The sequence below is a fragment of the Sebastes umbrosus genome, chromosome 8, assembly GCF_015220745.1.
Source record: "Sebastes umbrosus isolate fSebUmb1 chromosome 8, fSebUmb1.pri, whole genome shotgun sequence".
NCBI classification, from domain to species: Eukaryota; Metazoa; Chordata; class Actinopteri; order Perciformes; family Sebastidae; genus Sebastes; species Sebastes umbrosus.
In genome coordinates, this window is record NC_051276.1 from 33,707,789 (window position 1) to 33,733,074 (window position 25,286).

The 25,286-nt window shown below is 41.8% G+C and overlaps 1 protein-coding gene across 3 annotated transcripts in view; it reads right to left on the reverse strand.

Annotated features, from left to right (window-relative positions):
* Positions 1-25,286, reverse strand: part of fras1 (Fraser extracellular matrix complex subunit 1) — a 314,451-nt gene that overhangs the window by 199,396 nt on the left and 89,769 nt on the right. For all 3 annotated transcript variants that reach the window (XM_037777425.1, XM_037777424.1, XM_037777423.1), the window contains exons 3-9: positions 22,828-22,935; positions 19,035-19,127; positions 15,391-15,550; positions 11,708-11,841; positions 9,359-9,442; positions 4,411-4,512; positions 353-544 (exon numbers count right to left, since the gene is read on the reverse strand). In XM_037777425.1, the coding sequence (XP_037633353.1) occupies positions 353-544; positions 4,411-4,512; positions 9,359-9,442; positions 11,708-11,841; positions 15,391-15,550; positions 19,035-19,127; positions 22,828-22,935 (873 nt within the window). The remainder of the gene's footprint in view (positions 1-352; positions 545-4,410; positions 4,513-9,358; positions 9,443-11,707; positions 11,842-15,390; positions 15,551-19,034; positions 19,128-22,827; positions 22,936-25,286) is intronic.

The window sequence follows — 25,286 nt, forward strand, 5'->3', positions numbered from 1 at the left end:
GGCCTGTTGTCATTCCAGAAAACACTTTATTCTCTGCCTTAGTGATTGCAAGGTAAACGGTAAACCAATGTAATTAATGTAATTTGATTGGCCAACACTGTGTTGCTGAATAACAGAGCATTGAGACAAAAGTTTAGTTTAGGTTCAACTTTTAAGCTCTCTGGTTTGGATGAATAAAATCTAATCTTTTCCAGCTTTCATAGGGCAGTTTTGCCTCCAAGGAAATGTTTATAACAATAAAACCGACAAGGCCACATTTGCTCCTTGGTTTATATATATATATATATATATATATATATATATATGTATAGAGAGATATTTATAATAAAGACCTTGCTTCTTTCAGACTCACCTGCGGGCATTCAACACGACCACACTCGGCCCTCTGGCAGAGGACCTGACCCCGGTTGCAGGAGCAGAACTCGCAGCCTGTGCCGTTCCACATGTCTCCATGGTAACGCACCGCGCCCTCATACAGGCAGCTTCCCTTGGCAGCGGCGCATTCATCACAGCACTGGCCGGCACGTTTCACTTTGGTTTGACCCTGCGAGGGAAGCAGTTTAGGTTTGTGTTTGTTTGGTTTTCATGTACAGAACAGATGAATGAAGGAATAAAAACTGAGCTGTGAGACAAGACAAAGAAAATCCCAGAGGCTTATAAAATGCTGGTTTGTGTTTCAGCAGAGAGCGATAAGAGGATGAAGCAGAGAGTGTGTGTCGCATTATTATTAAAACACACCAAACAAACCAGACATCTTCTTACGACTTCATTTGGAAGTGCTGACAGGTGTAGATTTACTGACGATACAGATGTGACTGAGAATTTCAGGTCGTCTGTATCTCTGAAGAAAGTCCATGTTACTTTAGAAAACTTCCTTTTTCCTCTATAAGTTGAGGCAGCATGTTCAAAGTCTATCCATTTATTAACAGACCAGAGCAGGTAGTTATTAGCTCAGCTTTTTTCTCCTTGTATCTGCGTATTTCAGAGTGCTGGTTTTGAGGCTTTGAGTCCACTGGGATCCTCTATCCGCTGTGCTTGATTCAGTTTTTTTTTTTCTGCTATCATCAATGGAGGGAATGGGCTGAGAGCTGAGAATATTTTAATTTAAGTTTTAGGTAACGTTTTTTTGAATGGAAACTTTTGAGTGAAAGAGCGAAGTGCGTTTCTACTGGTTTCACAGTAACAGCAGGAAGCCTGGTCCTAATAAATCTACACGTTTAAACGTTCCAGTCTAAGGCTGACTATATAATAATGAACTTAATTCAATTCAATTTATTTTTATATAGTGTCAAATCATAACAGAAGTTATCTCGAGGCGCTTTTCATATAGAGCAGGTCTAGACCATACTCTATAATTTAGAGACCCAACAAGAGATCCCTCGTGAGCATGCATTGTTATGCGACAATGGCCAGGAAAAACTCCTCTTTAGTGAGTAGAAACCTCGGGCGGAGCCTGGCTCTGGGTGGTCTGCCTCGACCGGTTGGGTTTATTATTTATAGAGCTTCTATTGGTCCAAAGCTACAATTCAATTCAATGCACAACATGCTTGTTTTATTGGTGCAAATGGTCCCCATTGGTAGACAGGCACTTTTTAATGATACAGCACAATTCTGGCCGCTTGCCACGGACCCCACTTTGAGAATCACTGCTGTAGATTTACAAAAGACGGGTGCAACACATTCACATTTGTCTTTATTTAATGTGCAATAAACACACTTTTTCAAATATACCGTAAAGTTCTTTAATCACATAAACTCTTTGTTATGCGTTGTATTGTATCACTTTAATGACTGTTTTATTGTGGTTTTATGCTGCTTTCCTGAAAACATAATTTCCTCTTGTGGGGAATCAAAGGTCTCAAATTAACTGGACTATATATATCTAGGAAATTACTGAGCCTTTTAAAAACTATATATTTGTGGACCGTTTTATTATTTAAAGTGCATGATTTACAGAAACTCATTCATGCCTCTAGTTCCAGTAAGATGGACTATTGCAGTGGTTTCTGTCCCCAAAAGACCAATAAACGACTGCAGCACATTCAGAATGGGAAAACTTCGCCTCTTCAACGTGCATGGAGGAGGGAAACCGTCTGAGCAGGTCAGAACAGCTTTAGTACGAAGAGCAACTTTATTGTCAACCAAAACATTTCAGCTTATTGCCTTAATCAGAGTTCAGGAGAACATTACTGCTATTCTTAAAGTTCGGTAAAGGATAGATTTTAAAGTGCTGCTGCTAGTTTATAAATTACTTAGCGGCTTAAGGCTAAAATACATTTTTGATATGCTTAAAGAATATAAACTCAGTTGGGCCCTTAGATCTTTAGTCAGCTGGTCGCCTCCAGTCAGAACCAAACACACAGTGAAGACGCATTTAGCTTCTCTGATCATCTTAAATATGCCCAAACTTTTGTTCCATTTAAAACCAAAATGTAAAACTTTTCCTGTGCATGTGATTTTTTCCTGGGTCCATTTCTCTATTTATTACCACAATGCAACTACACTTTAACTGCACTGCTACATTAATTCTCAGTGTTACGGATTACACCAAACATTTTACAAGAAAAGATGGCTGTGTGTCTGGCCTCTCCGGTCCAGCTTTCGCTGCGGGGCTGCAGGTTTCCACCCGGCGCCCGGCTGTGACCGTCCTCCGCACAGCACTTGCCTCATTAACGTCATGGTTCCCTTATATCATTGGGTTTAAATATGAAATATTGCTGCAAATAGGCGCTTTTGCTTTTCGCTTTGACACCAAATCCTCCGCGATCAACTTGTCTGTCAACTCTCTCTCGTCCTGTGTGTGAAATCTGACTCCTGCTACTCTCAGACTCCCCACAGAGCAGACACTTTCACTTTCAGTCTGTAGCGTGCGTCCTCCAACACGGCGCTGATACGCAAAAATTAACTAAAAGGGTTTTATTTTTTCTATTAAAAAAGAAAAGGGAAAGTGATGTAATCTGTGTATGCCCAAACACTGACTACCACAGCAAACCTCATTTTTAGTCTACTCTGTTTTATTCTTATCTGTTTTTTTTACTTGTCACTTGTTTTGGAATTATTATGTTGTTGTCCGCGTGTGTCACTTTAATGTTTGTGTTGTGTTTGTGTTTTATGATCCTCTCCGATTTAACAAACAAGAGTTCCACCACAGAATGGAAGCTGCAAGCTGAAATTTGCAGACAATTAACGATTAAATGTCAGCCTGTGTGTGTGTGTGTGTGTGTGTGTGTGTGTGTGTCTCAGTGTGTGTGTGTGTGTGTATGTGTGTGTGTGTGTGTGTGTGTGTCAGACAGAGAGCAGAAGACATTTCTGTACAGTATGGTCTTGCATAGTTAAACGCCTCTGCTGCATGCATCCATTAGAGTTTCAACCCAGAGTCAAATGTATGAGGTGGGTTCTGTATAAAACTGAATGTCATTAGCCGTGTTTCCATTCACACATTTTTTATGCGCATTTCGAAGTATCTCATTAGAAAAGCAGTATGGAAATTTGATACAAAAAACTTCCTTCCTCAATTGCAGGAAAAAAAGTTTTTACGCTCACTTGAGGTGTTTTTTTGTCTTTGTCAAAAAAGAGTTGATGCGCTTTACCGGAAAAATTCTGACGTAGCGAACATTTAAAGGGACTGTTTGTAACTTTTTAAGCGTATAAATGTAGCGGGTCGGCACACATGCACGTTCGCATATGCGCGCTCGCGTGTGGCCGGAGCCTCGTCTCCGCTGCCTGCTCTCCTTCACTCAGACAGCGCGCGTCCTCGCTGTCTCGCTCCACCTCTAGACGTGAACGCGCGCTCACTCCACACTGCAGAAGAGTTAGTTTAGCTCTGAGAATATCTAGTGAATGTACAGTGGACGTTTGTGCAGAAATAACTGCTGCAGCTCCTCCAGACCAACAGAGGTTTCCCGTGTCTTGTGAAGTGACGGGGCTCCTCAACGAGTTACGTTATCGTCTCGTTACCGACCGGGTGCCGGTGTCTTCGGCTGCCGGCTGACGTCGGGAGGCGATAACGTAACTCGTTGAGGAGCCCCGCTGCTGAAGCCTGCGCTGAGGCAGGAAAAGCCAACACTAGGATCAGCATTGATTCATGGAGAGACCTCCGTCTGGTCAGCTAACATTACTGCCAAGCAGCTGAAATATAGAGTGATATTGTGCTTTTAGCTGACGCGTGTCGCCTCACTGTGTTGAGCGATGCTCCTTCATGTCTATGTAGAGCGAGCAAGCGCGAGCTCGACACTGACTTTCGTTGATTTCAAGGCCACAGGTGTCGCTGTTAACAAGCATTTCTGAAAGTTACAAATAGTCCCTTTAAGATGTGCTTGACAGTTGAATGGAAACACAACTAATGAGTGTAGGTGTGTGTGTGTGTGTGTGTGTGTGTGTGTGTGTGTGTTTGGGTGTGTGACTACTCACCTTGTCACAAGTGACGGGCCAACAGGTGTGTGTGTGGCATTTAGACTGACCCCGGTCACACACACATGTGGTGCAGGCGTTCTTCTGCCACTGCTCGCCATGCTGCCAAGACACACAAACCGATACACGCACTTAGACCGTCTCCAAACTACTACACACACACTCTTATAGAGTCTTACACACAGTGAATCACAAGCTGTTTGGAGGATATTGAACCCAATGAGTGTCTCCTTTTCTCTGAGCGAATACAGAGTATACTGTAGGTATAGAAGTGTGAATGGCATACAAACACACACACTTTTCTGTCAGGAGCAAATAGCAGCTATCAAATGTCAACATAATTCTTCGTAAGTTCAAAACTTTTCAAACAGCAGAGTGTGAAGAACTGAACTGTAAGAAAACAGGAGCAGCAGTGAACCTGCACACACATCTGCACCCACTGAAGTATTCACATTAATATAATTACACACATTACGCTCCAGCTACTAGGGTGAGGTGGCGATGCAATGAGTTAATGAGATAATTAGCCATTTGGAAAGACAGTTAATATATGACACTTCTGATAATCAATTGTTAAAGGCCCTGTATTGTAGAAACTGAGATTTACATGTCTTTTTTTTATTATAAAGCAGGTCTAGGTGATATATAATAGGACACTCTATCCACAGAGAAATGCACACAGCCATATTCAGAAACTGTGCCTTTAAATAAGCCGTCAGGACTTCCGTAACATTGTGATGTCACAACTATACAGTCACTGGAATAGTCCCCGGCTGCAGTGACGCCATGAAGACAGCGACAGCGATGATGCAGAAGATCGGACAAACGCTCAGACTGGTCTTTTTCTTAAAGAGACAAGCGCTAAAACGGAGCGTTTCAGACAGAAGGTGAATACTGGTATATTCAGTATCATAATATAATGTGTTTTTTGAACATTAAAGCATGTAAACATGTTCTAGTAGAAACCAAAAATTCAAGTATAAACCTGGAAATGAGCATGATATGTCTCCTTTAAAGCAATTTATCAAATAAATAATGATTTAAAGCTCACATCGTCTATAATGTGAGCAATGGGTGTTTGTTTTTTTAATATTTAAGTATATTTTTCTACAAATATTCATACAGTAAATGCCTCTATAGTTAAAATAAATATTTTTTTACAATTATTTTAATTTTTTTCCTGATCTATTTTCGCTTATTTTGAAAGCCTTTTTTTTATTAACAGTGGACAACATGCTGGATTCAGGTTTATTCAGTACTGTGACAAATCAATAACCAGACCCAGTATTTACAGCTCAATGGCAGAAGGGAAACCAGGTTTCAACAGTAAAGACAAAATACTGAATAATTACAGAAGTGGTGACTCCGTGCCCATTAAGTATCCTTTTGGTAATTTAGCAGTTTTAATGTTTCGGTTAAAAATGGGATAAATTTGGTTGAAAAGTATGTGTTTCTTTTAGACATATAAACTTTGTTTAAAGGAGGGCTCCAGAGTGCGACCATTCAAGATTCTGTCGAGTGCGACTAAATATTTCATTACTCACAACGGTGCGCCTGACTACGGAGCCCAGGAGAGGCTATAGAGAGAAAAAATATATAAATTGAGGCCACAATTTACTAATTTGTGGCCAAGAGATATAATTCATTCACGCAATTTAATCAAATCGTTCCCACTTTTTGATTAATTTGTGCACACAAGATAGTAATCCGTCACCTAAACGTTCCCACGTTTTAATTTGTGTGCATTTTGGGTTGTTTTTTTCAGCCAGTGTAAAAAGTTAGTCTGGAGCCCTGGTTTAAAGAGCATTTAAATGACTATACTTCAATGCAAATGGGTCTTAACTACGTTTTAAATATAGCCACTGTTGAAATAACAGTTATATGCAGTCTAGACGTCCAAACGACTCTTAACATTTCAAACAGATCTAGCCCAGTTTTAATCTAGATGTCTTGACATTTATTGATCTGCAAATCATCAAATCAATGCTAAGTGAGTGGTGATGGGCATTAAGTAGCCACGGAGAGTGTAACTTGTTTATAAACTTCTGGAAGAGAAAGTATTCGCCTGTGCTCTCTCACATCAGGACGCTAAACCGAAGTGAAGTCGTCCCACAGCGGCTCCCCGCCCGATGTGTTTCACATCGTAAATATATAATCTGTTTCAATTTGGGGTCAACTTCCTACAGCTGTCAGATTAAATCTTAACTTCCTTTCTCTTCAGGCTTAAACTGCTCGATTAAATATTGACTGAAGCACGGACGATGCAAATTAATTCATTATTTCACAAGAAAGAAGACTGATGCATTTATTACAGCCATTTATCAAAGAGATGAAAACCCCTGTAAAGCACTTTGTAGAGCTCCTTGAACATCACTAACCTGTATGAAGTATGTGTGTGGATTAAAACGTGAGTGATTTGTAGCACAGATGTCTTTATAGAGGACTGGAACTCACATTTGGTTCAATAAGAGTTCAAAGAGCTTTGTTCTCACATGAACAGACATGCTGATCTAAAGAGGTCTGAACACGTTTAATGTGAATGTAGTCCTAATCTTTGAAGACATTCATGACGCACACAAACACAAATTCACTGCAATCACAAAGACACACAGAAACACATTCCAACAAAAACATGCACATTTATACAGAAGAACCTGATTTAAAACCGTGTTTATGTTGTTTTATGAATATCAGAGTGTTCTCAACTCCAACGGGAGTCAAACAGAAAATGGAAACACACAGTTTGAGAGCCTCAGCTCTTCAAAGCACCGCCCCGACTACAAAAACACACACAAAAAGTGAACTTTGAATCAAAGTGGTTATTTTCATTTTCGCCCTTTCAAACTAGATCTAGATCTATTAACAATTCAAAGTCTGGAGGATGAAAGTAAGTTCATTATTTAACAAGAAAGAAGACAATTATCGCTGAGATATCGTCAAGTGTTTGACTACTGTGGGTTTCTGACTTCAACATCACTGCGTTGACTCTGCTGACAGACAATACTTTGTTCCAGCTTTCACAAAATTTGACTATTTTGAGGCTAAACCAGGCCGTAACATCCGGTTCTGAAAAGTGAAGCCAACGCTGAAGTACCTTGGACTTGCATTCTTTCTAACAGCCAGCAGGGGGCGACTCCTCTGGTTGCAAAAAGAAGTCTGATTGTGTAGAAGTCTATGAGAAAACAAGACTTCTACACAAGTAGAAGTCTTGTGTAGAAGACTGTAAAATCAATTGTTTATTTCCTAATTTGAGTATTAAAACAACAGTAAAGTTGAACTGTTAGTAAGACAAAATGCAGGTGGTAATATGACATTGTGCCCACTTACACCACAAACCCATTTACACACTCACACACAATGTATAATGTGTGTGTATGTGCATGCATGTGTGTACTTGGTTGTGTGTTTGAGACCAGAAGCACAGCGACATAATTCATTCTCTTTAATACAGTAAATAACAGACTGAGATGTCCCTGACACTCCCCGACACCCTGAAGAAGAAAACACACTTCTGAAGTCATGACCACGCAAACAGGAACGTGTGTGTGTGTGTGTGTGTGTGTGTGCGTGCGTGTGTGTGTGTGTTTGTGTGTCATAAGAAGACACAAACACACATTTGACAGGATGGGACACACACACACACGATCAAAGGAGAAACTTGGCAGTGAGAGAGAGATAGAGTGATGGAGGGAGAGAGGGAGTACACTGTAAACACAGCAGGAGAGAGCAAGAGTAGGGCAGGTGAGGTGATGCCGACTGAGATGAGAGAGGAGAGGAGAGGAGATGAGAAGTGGAGCAAGGAGAGGAGAGAGGAGGAGAAAAGATGAGGGGAAAGGAGACGCAGAAGAAGAGAGAGGAGAGGAGAGGAAAGGAGAAAGGAGGCTAAAACTGGAGAGGTGGAGGGTGAGGAGAAGGGAGGAGAGGCGAGGTGGAGGAGAAAAGATGAGAGGAAAGAAGATGTGGAAGAAGAGAGAGGAGATGAGAGGTGGAGGAGAGGTTGAAGAGGAGGAGCGTAGAGGAGAAAGGAGATGAGAGGTGGAAGAGGAGGAGAGGAGAGGAGAGAGGTGGAGGGTGAGGAGAAGGGAGGAGAGAGGCGAGGTGGATGGGAAAAAATGAGAGGAAAGGAGACGTGGAAGACGAGAGAGGAGATGAGAGGTGGAGGAGAGGAAAGGAGAAAGGAGGAAAAAACTGTAGCGGAGAGAGGAGATGAGAGGAGAGGCGGAGGAGAGGCGGAGGAAGGAGAGGAGAGGAGAGGAGAAGAAAGGAGAGGTAGGGGAGAGGCGAGGATATGAGAGGCGGAGGAGAAGAGAGGAGAAATGACGAGAAAAGTGGAGAGGAGAGGTGGACGAGGAGAAGAGGAGATGAGAGGTGTGGGAGAGGAGAGAGGAGGAGAAAAGAGGAGTGGAGAGGAGAAGAAAGGAGAGGTTGAGGAGCAGAGGAGATGGGAGGTAGAGGAGAGGAGAGAGGATGGGAAGAGAGGATAAAGGAAGTGAAAAGTGGAGAGGCGGAGGAGAAAAGTTGACAGGAGATGAAATGAGAAGATGGAGGGAAGAGGAGAAAAGATGAGAGGAGAGGTGGAGGAGGAGGAAAGGAGATGAGAAAGGGAGAAAAAAGCTCGGACTGCTTTCATCTCAATATCAAAACACACACACACACACACACACGCACACGCACACGCACGCGCACGCACACACACACGCACACGCACACACACACACACACACACACACACACACACACACACACACAGAAGTCAATGTCTCCTGTCATCACAACAACATAAACACAAAACACAGAATAAAATGTGCCAGGTCACATAACAACAGATTAATGAGCTGTCATCACACACACTAATCACACACACACACACACACAATGACTCTCCCAGAGGCTTTGTGTAACACACACCTACACAATAACAAACACACGCACAGGTGAGGTGACCTACCTGGTGTTGTTTCCCAGCAGACAGACAGGGGTTGGACACACACTGAGGACAGCAGCGTCCTGGCTGGATCACCAAGTTCTCGTGCTGACGGAGGAGGAAACAAACAGTCAGACCAGGTGTGTGTGTGTGTGTGTGTGTGTGTCTGTGTTTGTGTGTGTGTGTGTGTGTGTGTGTGTGTGTGTGTGTGTGTGTGTGTGCGTGAGACAGACAGATGGCGTACAATAATAAGTCTTCTTCTGTGGTATAACATAATCCTAGCATTGTAAATATAAGCTGTGACAACACTGTTAAACAGCTTGACATTTGGGCAGAAGCAATCTTACCGAGAGGAACGTGAGAGCGGTATCAGTTTCATCGCTGTGCCTCCAGCTCAGAGATGAGCTGTTTGACCTCGCTTAGCACAAAGTCTGGAAACCGTCTGGAGAAATCGCTAGTGGGCTGCTGTGAAATACACCTTCCAACAACTCCAAAGAAGTCTTAAATATTACATGTTGTTTATTTAACCTGGGTACGGAGGAAAAAAACGCCAATACAAGAAAAATCTGTGTTGAAATTGAACATCAGAATATTGCTGTTTTCAAGGGGCAAAATATTGGAGATATTTCTTGACCGACATCAGCTGGGTGATGAAGGACGTATATGTAAATGAGACAGCTTTGGAGTTGTTGCATAATCTTATGGTTCACAGTTTGCCCTTGCTTTTAGTCTTTTTGCTAAGCTAGGCTAAACACAGCGGGTAGTAGGCTTGTCGCGGTAGTCAGTGTTACTGATGTAAAGGCCCAGACACACCACGCCGACATCTAGCGGCGAAGAAGGCCGACTGTTGCGTTGCCTCACGTTGTCTTTGTCTTGGCCGACAATTTGCACTTGAACACACCGCAAAGACGACAGGCGACGGCCAGTTAGCACGTACGTTCTGCGCCTGCATCAGAGGAAATAACTCTCCGCACCAGCAGGCGGCGGTAGTCTGTACTCGTCATTCAAAAAGGGAAACAGGAAGGACGTTTGATATATGAGCCGTTGTTATGATACATACATGAAACAAAGCCGAAAATATCCGTGTATTGGAATGATCAGATGAAATGAAGATGTAAAATGAGAAGAGCAGTCTGTGTTTTTCCTCTTGACTTTACTCGTTACTTTCTTCACGTCCGTTTTTCTGCACTAATTTGTTTAAACTGAACGGCCAATCAGAGTGATTTCTCTCACCGACGGGCTTCGCCGGCATTTCAACATGCTGAATCTGTCGAAAAACATCTGACACGGGCAGACTAGAGCCGACGGTGCAGGACACACCAGAAAAAGTAGACGGGCGGAAGCTCACCAACGGCTGACTGTCGGCTTGAAGTGTCAGGGCCTTTACACGGTGTTCGGGCATACGGCGATTACATTACTTGCCCACCGCCCCCACTGACGTTTCGCTTTTTTATATAAATAAAATCCATTTAGTTTTTTTGTAGCGTATCAGCGCTACAAACTGAAAGTGAAAGTGTCTGCTCCGTATAATGTCAGCACAGAGTAGCAGGAGTCAGATTTCACACACAGGATGAGAGAGAGTTGCCAGACGAGGCGATGGCGGAGGATTTGGTGTCAAAATAAAAAGCAAAAGCTCCTATTTGGCAATGTTTCATATTTAAACCCAATGCTATAAGGGAACCAAAACGTTAATGAGGCAGTCGGCGTGCGGAGGACAGAGTGGTCACAGCAGGTGTGCGCGGCGGAGGGGTGTTGGGTGGAAAACCTGCAGCCCTACAACGAAAGCTCCACCGGAGAGGCGAGACACACGGACCTCCGACGTTAAAGATCAAAGTAAACCTCTACAGACATTGAGCGTCATCTTTTCCTGTAAAATGTCCGATGTGATCTGTAACCGATTCCAGCAGTGTATCCCTTCAGTCACACTGCTGTGGGAGCCACGTTGACCATCAAAGGATTTATTATAATGTACTCCACTTCCTTATAATATATACAGTAAAGTCCCAGTGTAATTAGGAATGAAAAGAAATGAAGAGGTTGGTCTGTATTTATCAAACATTGCTCCAAGCAATCCAGCATTAAAGCCAACCATAAGGGACGCAGCGGAATAGAAAGCAAAGTTGTCTTTGTCTAGTATGTCTATATTATAGATGGCTTCTATTCCCACTCTAAGGATAGGCATATATACAGTAGATAATTAATTATGTTTTCATTTTGGATTTCAGGGCAAAGTGTCAGACTGTTCCTTCAATATCTACGCAAATAGCTTTATTGAATGTGAACAAAGTGAACTGAGAGGGACAGACACAGAGCCATTGGAACTGCCAGCGTGAACATAATAAAAAAGAGTGTGTTATATTTCCAGTAACTCACGGGTTTGCAGGCCATCTGCTGACACTCTGCAACAGAACACTGGACATCCCCGTTGCTGCAGACACATCTGGAACAGAGGCTGGGCTTCCACTCTTCACCGTCTCTGTACACCGTCGCCTGCCAGGAGCACGACTCTGACACACACACACACACACACACAGAGAGAGATAAACACTGAATGAGTAAACAGCGTAAATGGGTGTCAGGTAATGAGCTGACTGTTGCAGCATTGTTTGCCCTCAAACTCACTGATTTACAGTGAGGAGGGGAAAAAGAAGCCGCTAATTAGCTGCTAACCGTTGGGATGCATCATAGCAGCTCCCAGACGTCATTAGAGTCGAGATTCACCTTTCAGCTCGGCTCCGACTGCTCTGTGCTCTCTAGAAACAATCTGACTGATGGAAGACAAGATGCCACGCACTCTGCCCTGTGGGATCCAAACACCTGAGTGATCTCTAACCAAACAAATACACTAAAAACCCTGCTTTATGTTAGGAGTAAATAAAGAATAAAGGGTCATCAGAGTTTCAAGATATGAGGCAGAACTCACAGGGTTTGTCTCAAGAGAAAAAAAAATCATATAGAACAGGATTAATTTGGAAAAAGACTAATTGATCCTCTACTACCATCCATCCATCCATCTTCAACCACTTATCCGGGATCGGGTCGCGGGGGCAACAGCTCCAGCAGGGGACCCCAAACTTCCCTTTCCCGGGCCACATTAACCAGCTCTGACTGGGGGATCCCGAGGCGTTACCAGGCCAGTGTGGAGATATAATCTCTCCACCTAGTCCTGGGTCTTCCCCGTGGCTTCCTCCCAACTGGTCGTGCCTGAAACACCTCCCAAGGGAGGCGCCCAGGGGTCATCCTTACTAGATGCCTGAACCACCTCAACTGGCTCCTTTCAACGCAAAGGAGCAGCGGCTCTACTCCGAGTCCCTCACGGATGACTGAGCTTCTCACCCTATCTCTAAGGGAGATGCCAGCCACCCTCCTGAGGAAACCCATTTCGGCCGCTTGTACCCGCGACCTCGTTCTTTCGGTCATGACCCAGCCCTCATGACCATAGGTGAGAGTAGGAACGAAGATTGACCGGTAGATCGAGAGCTTTGCCTTCCGGCTCAGCTCTCTTTTCGTCACAACGGTGCGGTAAAGCGAATGCAATACCGCCCCCGCTACTCCGATTCTCCGACCAATCTCACGCTCCATAGTCCCCTCACTCGCGAACAAGACCCCGAGGTACTTGAACTCCTTCACTTGGGGTAAGGACTCATTCCCTACCCGGAGTAGGCAATCCATCGGTTTCCTGCTACTAAAATATATTTTACTTTTAGTGTGATGAGAAGTCCCCAGCTATAACTAATCCCCAGTAACATTCACACCCATACACAAAGAAATAATGCACCATAATATTCATCACTGTAACCCTGAAAGCATGAATCATTTTACTACATAAAAAAAGCATCTATGTCTTTTATTAAAGTAATACTTCACCCACAAAATGACCATTTGTATATCAGTTACTCACCCTGTTACCTTGAACTCTTGAAGAAATCTTTGTTTTTCTCTCATGCCTCCACGGTGAACGGAAAATCAAAAAACAGAGAAAAGTCTTGATGAATTGAAGTAAATGGGGGCCGAGTTTAACAACAGAAAAACTACATCAAAACATCCGTTTACAAACTCTCACACAACTCGTGCAGTTTAATCCAACTCTCATTTATCCAGTCATATGATCACTGCTTCCCAAACACATGCATCTTCAATAAAACCTTACTATTGAAAACAGTCTCACGTTTGTCTCACTTACAGTAAGTCAAAGATGTTTTAAATAGTAAGGTTTCAGCAAAGATAAATGAGAGTTGGATTATGCTGCACCACTTGTGTGAGATTGGTAAATTAATGTTTTGCTGTTGTTAAACTCAGCTACCTGTTACTTCAATTCATCCAGACTTTTCTCCCTTTTTTGATTCTTTGTTCACAGTGGAGGCATGAGAGAAAAACAACATTTTCTTCATAGATTCAACAGAACAGTTGGTCCTTTTGTGGGTGAAGTATTCCTTTAAGATTTGCATCGGGAACATTTACGTTTTTATTGCAGTTTTGTGTGGATGGATGCACGTAAGGCACATCTTTGGACTTTAGAATATAAAATCTCTGGGACTTAAATAAACATGATTATATAAAAGAAACATTCGTAGGAAGAGAAATGATAAAATACATGTATTCTCTTGGTAATGTTTTGGAAAATTATTTATCCAAACACACACAAAAAAAGGTAATTCAGTCCCGTCCATGCTGCCCCAGCTGTGGAGGACTTCAGACAAAAATATTTTGTTTTTAAAAAGAAGAAAAAAAGCCAAAACACTGTGGAGTGGTTGGATGAAAACAGTCAAGGCCTCGCTAAAAGAAGCATCACGAAAGCCCATTTGAGGTTAGAAGAACCTGAAGTGAGAGCAGAGCTCATGTTTATTGAAAGAGGAGGAAGTGAGCTAACCTGAGGCAGTCAGTGTGCTGCTCTGTAGGACTCCAGCAACACAACACACCACACTCAGGTTTCCTCTGTGAGTGTGAGAGGAATGTCCACAGGCCAAGTTACTGTGTGTGTCTGTGTGCTTTCCTGCCCTACATTATGGTGTTTAGAGTTTAGTGTCATGCAGTATTGTTGTACTGTTTTGTTTTGTGTGTCACTGTTTCATGGATGTGCTTATGCATTTTGCACTACATTGTGTATTTGTTTACTCGCATAGCAGTAACCAAGTATCAAGTGAGAACTCCAGCTACAGTGGAGCTGCCCTGGAGAAAGGTACTGGAACATAACTGATGTGTTGGTCAGCAGTAGCAGCCGGAGGTCTCTCCCAGTCTAGATGTGAGGTGTGTGCGTCATACATACGATGGTGAAGCAGTGCATCATTGATAGTATGTACCGCTTCTTATGAGTGGAGAAAACTTCCGAGCAACGACCAATAAAATGATTTTGGAGTCACTTAGAGTCCGTCTGGTTTCCTAACTTCTCGTCAAAGACTTGAACTAAAATAATCCATGAAAGTGAACATTTACATTACAATACATTTATTTAGCTGACGCTCTTATCCAAGGCAACTCAGTGCAACTATTTAGGCTTATTATACTATATATACTAATATAGGATGGCAATCCTGTTGCAAACAAGGACTGTTGGTGCTTTCAGGGCTCAACAATAAGGATTTCCCGCTTGCCCGGGGCAAGTAAAATGCCAAATCGTGCTAGTAAATCTTGCAACTCACATGCCATCGCACTCTTTATGCTGTCAGATAGACAAACAAATGCTGTTGTAAGACAACAAATAAGCATACGTACATTGCTGTTGTGAAAAGGAAGATTTCTGCACGATATGTGTGCAACTCTCAAAGCTTGCGTGTCTGAGACTCCTACAAGCACTTGAATGCACCACTAACAAAGACAAAAGAGTCCCTACTCTCAACTGCATTAACTCAGCAACTCAACAACACCGTAACCTTAATTGACTATCTGGAGTTAATTTTCACATCTTTATGACTGTCTGCCTGGAAGTAGGAAGCCAATAAAAACAGTACACAGTACAGTAAACGGTACAAATAAAACAGATATTGTCCTTTAAAATAGATCTATAAGAAACAGAAGCTGCATCTGAAATCTGTATGTGCAACTGATACCGTCCTCACCTCCATTGCGTCCACACTTGGGGCAGCACTCTCCAGCTGGGATGAACAGGCTCTGGTCTCCAGGACAGCTGAGAGGTTGGCAGGGCCGAGCGCTGCAGGATACGCTCCCTCTGGAGCAAACGCACATTGAACAGGGCGAGGGACTCCACTGGCTGTCATGCTGTGGGAGAAAACAGACAGTTACACACAGAAACACAACCAGAGGGGGGAGAAAGAAAGAGGAAGAAGTAGAAAGACAATGAGGATGAGGAAAGTTGTTTTGCTCTCTGTGGACGAGACGACTTTGTAAGCTTAAGCCTGAGTGACAGACGAGAGAACAGAGTCACAGAGGGGGGAGGAAGGTAGAGGAAAGATGTCTCAAACACACCATGGGAAGACAGAAGAGGGTGTGAATGTGGATAAGGAGGCACACTGTGAGAGGACATTAGCTTTATATTTAAAAACAGAAGTGCTTCTGTGTGACTTCAGTTTGCCTGATGAGTCGTTTGAGCAGAGCAGGATGCCCGGTTAAAGACTGGTTCCGACTGTTGGCTCAGCTTGAGGCCGACTGTAAGCTTGTTGGCGATCTTCCTAAATCTCTCTTCATCATTTCATGCATGTGTTGAGAAAAGGCCTCAGGCCGGCTTGTGTTGGTATAAAACCATCAGGATGTTTCTCATCTGTGATTGACAGAAGTTGATTGATAGAATCCATACTTGCACAACCATCTCCGAGGTATTAATCAGAGTAAAGTACATTTATTTGTGGACATTTGAGTTCACCGTTGTTCTTTCACTCTCAATCAGATATCAGCATGTCGATGTCGCCTGCAGTCAAAACGATAGAGGTGAGGATTTGCTCATTTTCTGAGGCGTCAGGCTGTGAAATAAAGCGTTCTTCAGCCTGCGTGAGATAAATCAGCAGTAGGAGTTTTAATGGAGAATTGATCTAAAGGCTGTTGGAAAGAAGAAACGTCTGAGGCAAACAACAAGCAAGTCTTTTATGGTTTTTGGCTCACAGCCAAGATGCAAATTGTTCATTTAAATATTGAAAAAAATAATAATCTGTCAAATGTATGCTAAATTAAAAGTATGGGTCACGACCGCTGTCCAGGGTGCTGATCCTGGATCCTGGAAACCCTGTCTCCTAAAAAATTATATTCCCATAAAAATAAACTGCATTCTTAATTATGTGACGAGGGGAAGATATTTTCTCCCAGTTTTAAACAGTTTTAAACAGTTTATTTTATGTTGTAAACAAAACAAAAAATGCAACAACACTACTTTGTTAGCTTTAGGCAACAAAACTACTTGATTAGGTTTAATAAAAATCATGATGGTTTGGCTTAAAATGAATTCGTAAGTGAACGTTGACACGGGACATGAGGTAAAGTCCTGTGTTTGTTTGACCCATCCACCACCCCTCCGTCCCGCCCGTAGTAGACTTTCTTGCTTGTTATACTCATTATAATACCATGTAACTGTCAGTAAAGTTCGCACAATATACTATGTCACACGCTCTGCGCGTCGCTCTTTGTACTACAATACTTTCTGCGGCCTTCCACGGACTATCATTACAAATGTGATACGTCAAAGACAAAACACGTTTCCCTCCAAACATAATTGGGAATGCAGTTTAGTTGATTGGGAACGAGGACTGTCAATCGATTCAAATATTTAATTGCAATTAATCGCATGATTGTCCATAGTTAATCGTGATTTTTCTTCGCCAAAATTTAGCATTATTGTAGCGTTATTTAGACTCCTTCGCGTCAAGCTTGCATGATGTGGTTGGTACCAGTGGATTCATCAGGTTTTTATAGTTCCATAGGATACCAGTATCTTCACTCTAGCTTTTAAACTGATGCGTTAATTAGTTGAACATGCTATAAAGGCATCAACCATCACAAAACTCATCATCCTTTGTGTTCTAGAATGTCTGCAAAAAGAGAAAAGCTTTATTTTTCCAAACAGTTGTTCCTGTGAAAGGAGCAGCAGTAGTGACAGTTTGCTGTTCTCCAGTGAAGACGCAGTAAAGCCCTCAAAAGGCCGTGACTCCTCTCCAACCCTCCTCTCCTGCTAGTTCAGATCTGTGTAAAGTGCCACTTCACCAGCCAAGTGATGCCAGTGGAATCTCCAAACCCGGCTTTGTGTTCCCCTCGAGGATGTGTACTGTCCAAAATGGCTGCCAAAGAGTCCAGCTCGTTAAGCCGGAGGCCGCTCGATGGAAGATGAACAAGACAGTGATTGTTTCTTTAGTGAGAGGAAGGCGGGACGGGGGTGGGAATCTGAAGCCAGTTTTTTCAGCAATGAACAAATTGAACAAATGAATGCTTTGTGATTTATCGGTTTAATCACCTCGGATGTGACGTTTATAATTTAGGGTTTCCCCTTGTCATTCGTAAAGGCGTTAATCTGCTGCTATAACGGCCTCCACTCTTCTGGTTTCAGGATTTCCACCTGGTTTTCTAACCTGGCTGCTCCCAATCAGACACACAAGATCATTAATGAGGTCCAACACTGATCAGGCCTGGCTCTCAGTCTGCGTTCCAGTTCACCCCAAAAGTTGTCTTGGATGGGGGTTGAGGTCAGGACTCTGTGCAGACCAGTCAAGTTCCTCCACACTAAACTGGGAAAACCATTTCTTTCTGCACACTATTGTCTGCTAGGGCGGCCCAAAGTGGGCCACGCGGGCCAGAATTGGCCAGCCATAAGGTTGGATGGCCCAGATTACCGACGATCCCGACCGACTTTACCGTGCTTCAGAGGATGTAGCAGGCTTAGAGCTTAAGGGAAAATACTTGTATCGTATGAAGCTAGAAAACCTAAAGAATCCATTGGTACCAACCATGTTATACCAGCTTGTCGGGAAGGAAGATAACGCTCCAAATTAAGGCTAAATTTTGGCGAGGAAAAACTAGCATGGCCATTTTCACATGGGTCCCTTGACCTCTGACCTCCAGATATCTACTGACAGACTCAGATTGTTATTATACGTGTCTGACAACATTATGGAAAGGACCCTACAGAGAAATAAAACCTTTTTCTAACATTTCTCTTGATCTGGTCTGTTTGTTATTATGTCCAAGTCCCGCTCAAGGAGAAGTCTCGTTGTGAAATCTGAATATCCGTAAACTCTGGCTCGAATAAATACAGGCGGCCATCAATTTGAAAAACCTCATCCACATTGTGGAAATCATCTAAATATTCAGCCATGACATTGAACATATTTTAGATAACACTAAGCTACGCTTTCTGTACTCCAACACAACACTCTTCTGTCCTACTCTCAGTCATGTTTTACTTTCAGTCACCTCGTCAGATTTCAGAACAAGACTTCTCCTTGAGTGAGACTCTTTCCATAATGTCACACACTTCTAATAACAATCAGAGCCTGTCATGGCAAAAACAAGCACTTTTAGTGGACGTAAATGACGGTGTGTTAAAACGGTGCCAGCTTCCCCCGAAAGCACCATATTGCAGCTTGTGAGCGGCTGCCGTCTACAGCGCTCTCCCTCAATAGTGGACCAATTTCGGAAATTGTTGTTCCCATTAGTCAGTTAGGCACAAAAACATGTGAAAACAGGGTTGAAAAATACCAAAGATAACCTTTAATGTTTTGTAGAATAGTTGGAGGATCACAGAAACAGAAGAAGAGTCACTTACTCCATAAGCGACTCCTTCGTACTGGCAGGAGCCCTGGGACGAGGAGATGCACTCCGGACAGCACTTGTTGGCAGAGATCCTCAAACGCTCGCCCTTTAGAAAAGACACACATACTGTATATGAATAAAAACATAAACACACCAAGCACACCACATGTCCCTGAAGAAAGAAAGAGACAATGAAAGTGAGTATCTTCTTTAACAGGCATGAATACAAAACATGTTGACTACAATCTGCCCATTTCCATGGAAATAAACCGGCATGTGACACGATTAGCACAACAAGACAGACAATAATGAAAATATGAAGACTGTATCAGGCGTGCTCGGTGTGTAGAATACAAAATGAGCTTGGTGGAGGTGTTACAATACAATACATATTACAATACAGATTCTACATGCAGTCCTTTATTTGCGCTGCCTACACGCCCCAGTTGAGGCCGAATGTATGGAAACAAGCAAATAGGAAAACAATGAGGGCCAGACGCAGAGCCGGTGAATGGTTTAGGTGTAGTTTATTTGTGAATACAAATGATATAGAATTGAAAAAGGAGGAGGGGAGGAATACAATTTGTATAAGGTGAGAGAAAACAACCCCCAAGGAGCTTCAGAGAATGTATCGTGTCAATTGAAAAAGAGAATAGAAGTGAATAGAGGTACAGCAATTCTGCAGCGGAAGACAAATTGCGTGTGAACAGGCAGAAGAATGGCAACTAAATGTATAAATAACAACAGTGGGGAATAAAATAGACGGAGGGTGAGCTGAGCAGCAGGTTGCTGTTTGCCAAGACGAGGGTTTATATTTTACTTTCAGCTCTATCGATCACCTACAAGCACACAACATTTTTAGGATAAAAACAAGACCACCAGCTGAAAGTTCATCCATCACAACAGACACTTTGTGCTAAAAATTAAAACCTCTAAATATTTTCATATATTTAAGTTCTTGTTCTCGTGTTTCTGTTTCTTTTCCTCAACTTTTCATCTTTTAGTCTCTCTGGCTTTTTTTCCGTCTGCTGCCTCAAATTTAATTACCAAAATATGGCTATAGTACAAGATTTTGATCCAATTTCAGATTGTGTTGCTCCAAATAAAGCGGGATGGTTCGGGCTCGGGAGAACATTATTTATAACTGGACTGCTGCATTCTTACAGTAGGAAGACAGACTCAAGGTTTCCTACTCTTGCAGTTGCTTTTCCAGGAAAACAAACAATCATGTGGGGTGAACAGAGGTCAGCGAGTTTGAGATATACTCGCCAGTTTACCTGCCTCATTAAAAGAATATCAACCCTTAGCAGTGTAGTGGACCGTGAAGGTGATATATCTTTATATATTTATGGTATCCATCATATCAGTTTATATCAAACTGATGTGAAGTATTTTTTCATACATTTTTAAGTTATATATCCATGCAGTTTTTCCATCTAATTCCATTTTCTTATAGCTTACTATATGACAAAATATTGTATTCTTGCTGGTGCATGATTTATGATATTATTTTGGATGTTATTTAAGCCATACATGTGCCTTTATTAGTTAGTGGTACAGGACGTAAAGTTCAAATAACATTGCAAAATTAAACTTTGAAATTGAAACAAAGAAAAAAAGCATAATTGTACAGTTAAGTACTAATGATTGCATCAACGAATAGAAAATATGCAGAGGTAGTTTCTCCTCCATTTTCATGGTTATTTTAATCATAAAAGGTCAATAAAATGTAAAAAAATAAAATCAGGTGGCTGAATTAGAGCTGCAACAATAAGTATATCAATCAATCAAAATAAAAGTAATAATCAATGAGCTGGAAATGCAGGTTCCAGCTTGTTTTGTCATATATGATTTTTGGACTATTGGTCAAACAAAACAATTCAAGGATGATACTTATTCACCGGGCTACTTTTTGATTCATAAAGTTAACGATTAATCGTGAAAATCATCGGCTAAAATCTGAATTTAAGTTTTTTGTGGGAGAACACTAAGATCCCTGAAATCTTGGACTAAAAGAAATGCTGTTAAACAACAAAAAAGATATGAGCCGTCCTATCCAGACATACACATCTGTGTGTGTAGAGCATTACAGAAATATTAAGATACTAAAGATGGATTTCACATAAGTCGAAAAGGTAAGAGAGTGAGGAATAAAAGGAAACGTAAGCTTCAATATAATGGCCGTGGATTTCAAAAGAAAGCCCTCTAATCAGAGACAGACAGGTGATAAAAACCTTAATACTTGTTTTATCACAGTGTAGGTGAAAGAGTGTCACATTTTAAGAGCTTTTTAAATGGAGGGAGCACGGCTTGGCGAGCATGATGACTAATTTTTAATTAACATTGGATTGCTAGCAAGCAGAGTGGAATTCATTAGACATTGATTGTTGCCTTAGCTCAGGGTTGGGATTGGATTTGATGCCGTCACCGCAGGCTTTGAATCACATTAAAGAAGAAGCACAGGGAAGAACAGCCGGAGTGAAAAAAGAGCTTTTGAAAATGTGTCCCTGTGAATTCAGATGAACCCAAAAAGAAAAACGCTAGGCTGGAGCAAACAGTCTCCGAATAGTTGTCCTTGTGGCGAATTAAATGGTGCAATCGGCAGACTTCACTGCACAATGGTCTGTCATTTCATTGATTCTTGTTGTAAGACTAATGATTACGGGCCCTTGAAAGTAGATCTGCACTTCAAGGTGACATAGAAAGAGGCTGATCAAAATCACACAAAGGAATCTGGAATATTTAAGACTATTCATTTTAGTCTCTTACTGTTTTATTCTGGTACTGATTTGGTTGCTGTCCAGTGGCTAACTTGGTGTATTTTATACCGACCGTGGTCAGAAGGAACAGGGGAGACAACGGAGTTTTGGTCGGAGACGATAACGTTTCTCGCTGCGGAGCTTCGTCACTTCACAAGACACGGGAAACCTCTGTTGGTCTGGAGGAGCTGCAGCAGTTATTTCTGCACAAACGTCCACTCTACATTCACTAGATATTCTCAGAGCTAAACTAACTCTTCTGCAGTGTGGAGTGTGCACGCATGCACGTGAGAGTGGAGCGAAATAGCGAGAACGAGCAAGGTGTGTGAGTGAAGGCAGGCAGGCAGAGGAGCAGAGTACAGCAGAGACTCCGGTGCTGGAGACCCGCGTCCTCCGACCGCGGCCAACACTGTTTAACAGACGGGCTTCACTAGATACAACCAAGAGGTTTTGGTGCTTCCGTGTAGTTTGTGTTGGAGTCTGAGTCTGAACAGCGGAGCCACACGCGAGCGCGCACGGGACACCGACGAATGATTTATACGTGTAAGAAGTTACAAACAGTCCCTTTAAATATTCATCAACAATAAAGAGACACCTATGATATATTTGTGCCTCTTTCTTTTACTTTAGTTTCATTGTTTAAAAAGGCTCAGTCATTTCCATAAACAGCTGGCCATATTTTACTCAAAATGGGGTAAATAATGCATTTGTTGGGGACTATTTGCGATGACAGATTAATACACTTCCAGTGCACTAATGAGCTTTTGTGGCAGCGGGACGGTGTGTGAGGGATTGAGTCAAAATAAACTACAGTGTGCGTGTGTTCATGGTGATGTAGGAACATGTCACCCAGTGAACAGTGAAGCTCATTAGTGGAGTTATTGCAAAGTTTTTGGACAACAATGGAGCTCAGAGGCACGGACTAACACAATGTTTGGATTTGTTGACAATAGGGGAAACATAGAATAACACCAGTCTTATTCTGTTAAATAATAATTTAGATGTAGTTTTCTAACCCTCCTGTAATTCTCCTGTAAAATGTCTTACCCTCTGGAAGTCACACTGTGGGTTGGGGCAGTGGGTGGGCCTGCAGATGGCCATGTCGCTGTAGCAGGTACACTCCTGACACGACTGCGGTCTCCATGATGTGTTGTTCTGTCGAGACAAAACAAACAATACCAGATATGAAACACAACCGAGGGCAGACTTGATTCATCACTGCAGAAAAATAAATAAATCACGAGCTCATGCTCCATTATCAGATCCTAGCACACCCACATGTCATGTTAATGTTGACAGCTGGGGCAAATGACAGTAAACATATAGACCCCATTGTGCATATTAATGTGACTGATAGAAATGTTTTGTCTCACTTGCAATGAGATTTACACGTAATGTTTTGATTTACAACCTCTGGTATCTAACTTTCCAAAGAAAGTTCATTTTCCCTCCTACTGATGATCTGTGAGGTCCATGGAAGCTGAGCAAGATTTTACTGCTCTAGTTCACAAAATGTGAGCACCACCGTAAGAAAATCATTTCACACTTTGAACCCTTATCTTCCTCTGTGCTCCAGGCTGTAAAACACTGAAGGATTTCTGCTGCAGGTGGAGTGAAACTGCTTCAGCGTTGATTAAAAGCCTTGAGCACCATGGCCAACTACACAATGAGATAGGGCGAAGAAGGCAGAGAGGCTGGAGATCACGTCTGCCATGTTGGCATGCCTTTCTATCTGTCAATAGCTCATAACACCGAGCTGACAATGTCTTATGGCTAGCTTAAAGCCAAAACTAAATCAATATTCCAGCCTGCATGTGCTCAGATATATCATCTTACAGTCCATAAATCAGATTTAGCCGTATGATTAATTACACACTCACGACTGGAATATCCACGGGCAGCTGTGCTTATGGAGTGGACATTTCGTGGCGGGGGGTGACCGTTAAATGCGGAAGACTTTGCTCCATTTGAGACGGTAACTAAAGGAGACATCTTAATGGACAGGAAACTTTAGCCTCAGGTAACAACCAGACCACGAATAGTCCCGTGTACTGTATGCTGACACAAGCGGACGTAAGAGGGTACACAGTAGTGGGCATTACATTGTGGCTGCATCTATCTTCAGGTAGCTGTGCACCCAGAGGCTCCACTTGCATGTAGAAAGGAAACATTGAATATAATTCAATCAGGAAACCTCAGTACTAATGGGTACAAGTGGCAATTTGGCAGCAGAGTGCGCCCACTCAAATGTACATTATATTGGCGCACTGCAAAAACCATCCACCGTAAAGCCCCTATGTGGAGGATTTAAACATGTTTGACATTGGCGACTAATGGTAATATCAAAAAAGACAAAATGCACAGAGAGCTTTGGACGCCCAACACCTACATCAAGAATCCAACCAGGCGACACTGCTATGTGATGGGCTGTATACGTTTTCACCTTGACTGTCTAATTTGTCTACAAACAGAAACTTATACTATCAAAATGATATAAAAGATGCTATATCACACCAAAACTTTAGTGTCTTTAACATATTAGACTCATTTTCAGACCTCAATACTTAAAGACAACTGCCAACGGGATAATTCAAGCTTTTTCCAACACTGTTTCACTTATTTTAATTAATTTAAATACTTTTAGGATTCAAAATGACTGCAACTAACAATTATTTTCATTGTCGATTAATCTGCTGATTATTTTCTCGATTAATCGATTAGTTGTTTGGTCTACAAAATGTCAGAAAATGGCGAAAAAGTGTTTCGCAAAGCCCAAGATGACGTCCTCAAATGTCTTGTTTTGTCCACAGTTCGAAGATATTCAGTTTACTGTCATAGAGGGGTAAAGAAACCAGAAAATATTCACATTTAAGAAGCTGCAATCAGAGAATTTAGACTTTTTTTCTTAAAAAAATTACTCAAACCGATTAATCAATTATAAAAATAGTTGGCGATTAATTTAATAGTTGACAACTAATCGATTAATCGTTGCAGCTCTACTTTCTATGATGCCCATGTCTATAATGCATTATAAACATACTTGTAATGCATTATAATCTGCTGATAGCACTGTTTGATTATAGCTATAAGCACTCATAAATATTCATAAAGTATTTTATCATAATACTTAATAACTGCTGGTCACTCACTAACATTTTTTTTGACTCTATAGATTTAATGATGTTTTTCCACTTTACTTAAAGCAAACAATGACTTTTAACCAATAACTTATAACCACATTATAATGCATTATAACGGTGATTATAATACAGTATAAAAAGATTAGAATGTATTACAACTATGGGAATTATAATAAAGTATGATCCTTGCAACAAAAAATGTCAGTGATACTTTACGTCAGAGTCATTATGAAATGCTTTAGAGTGTTTATAACTATAATTATACAGTGCTATAAGCAGATTATACGTTTGTTTATATTGCATATAGATATGGGCGTCATAGAAAGTGTTACCTGACATGTTTTGCAGAGCCTTTATTGGTTAATA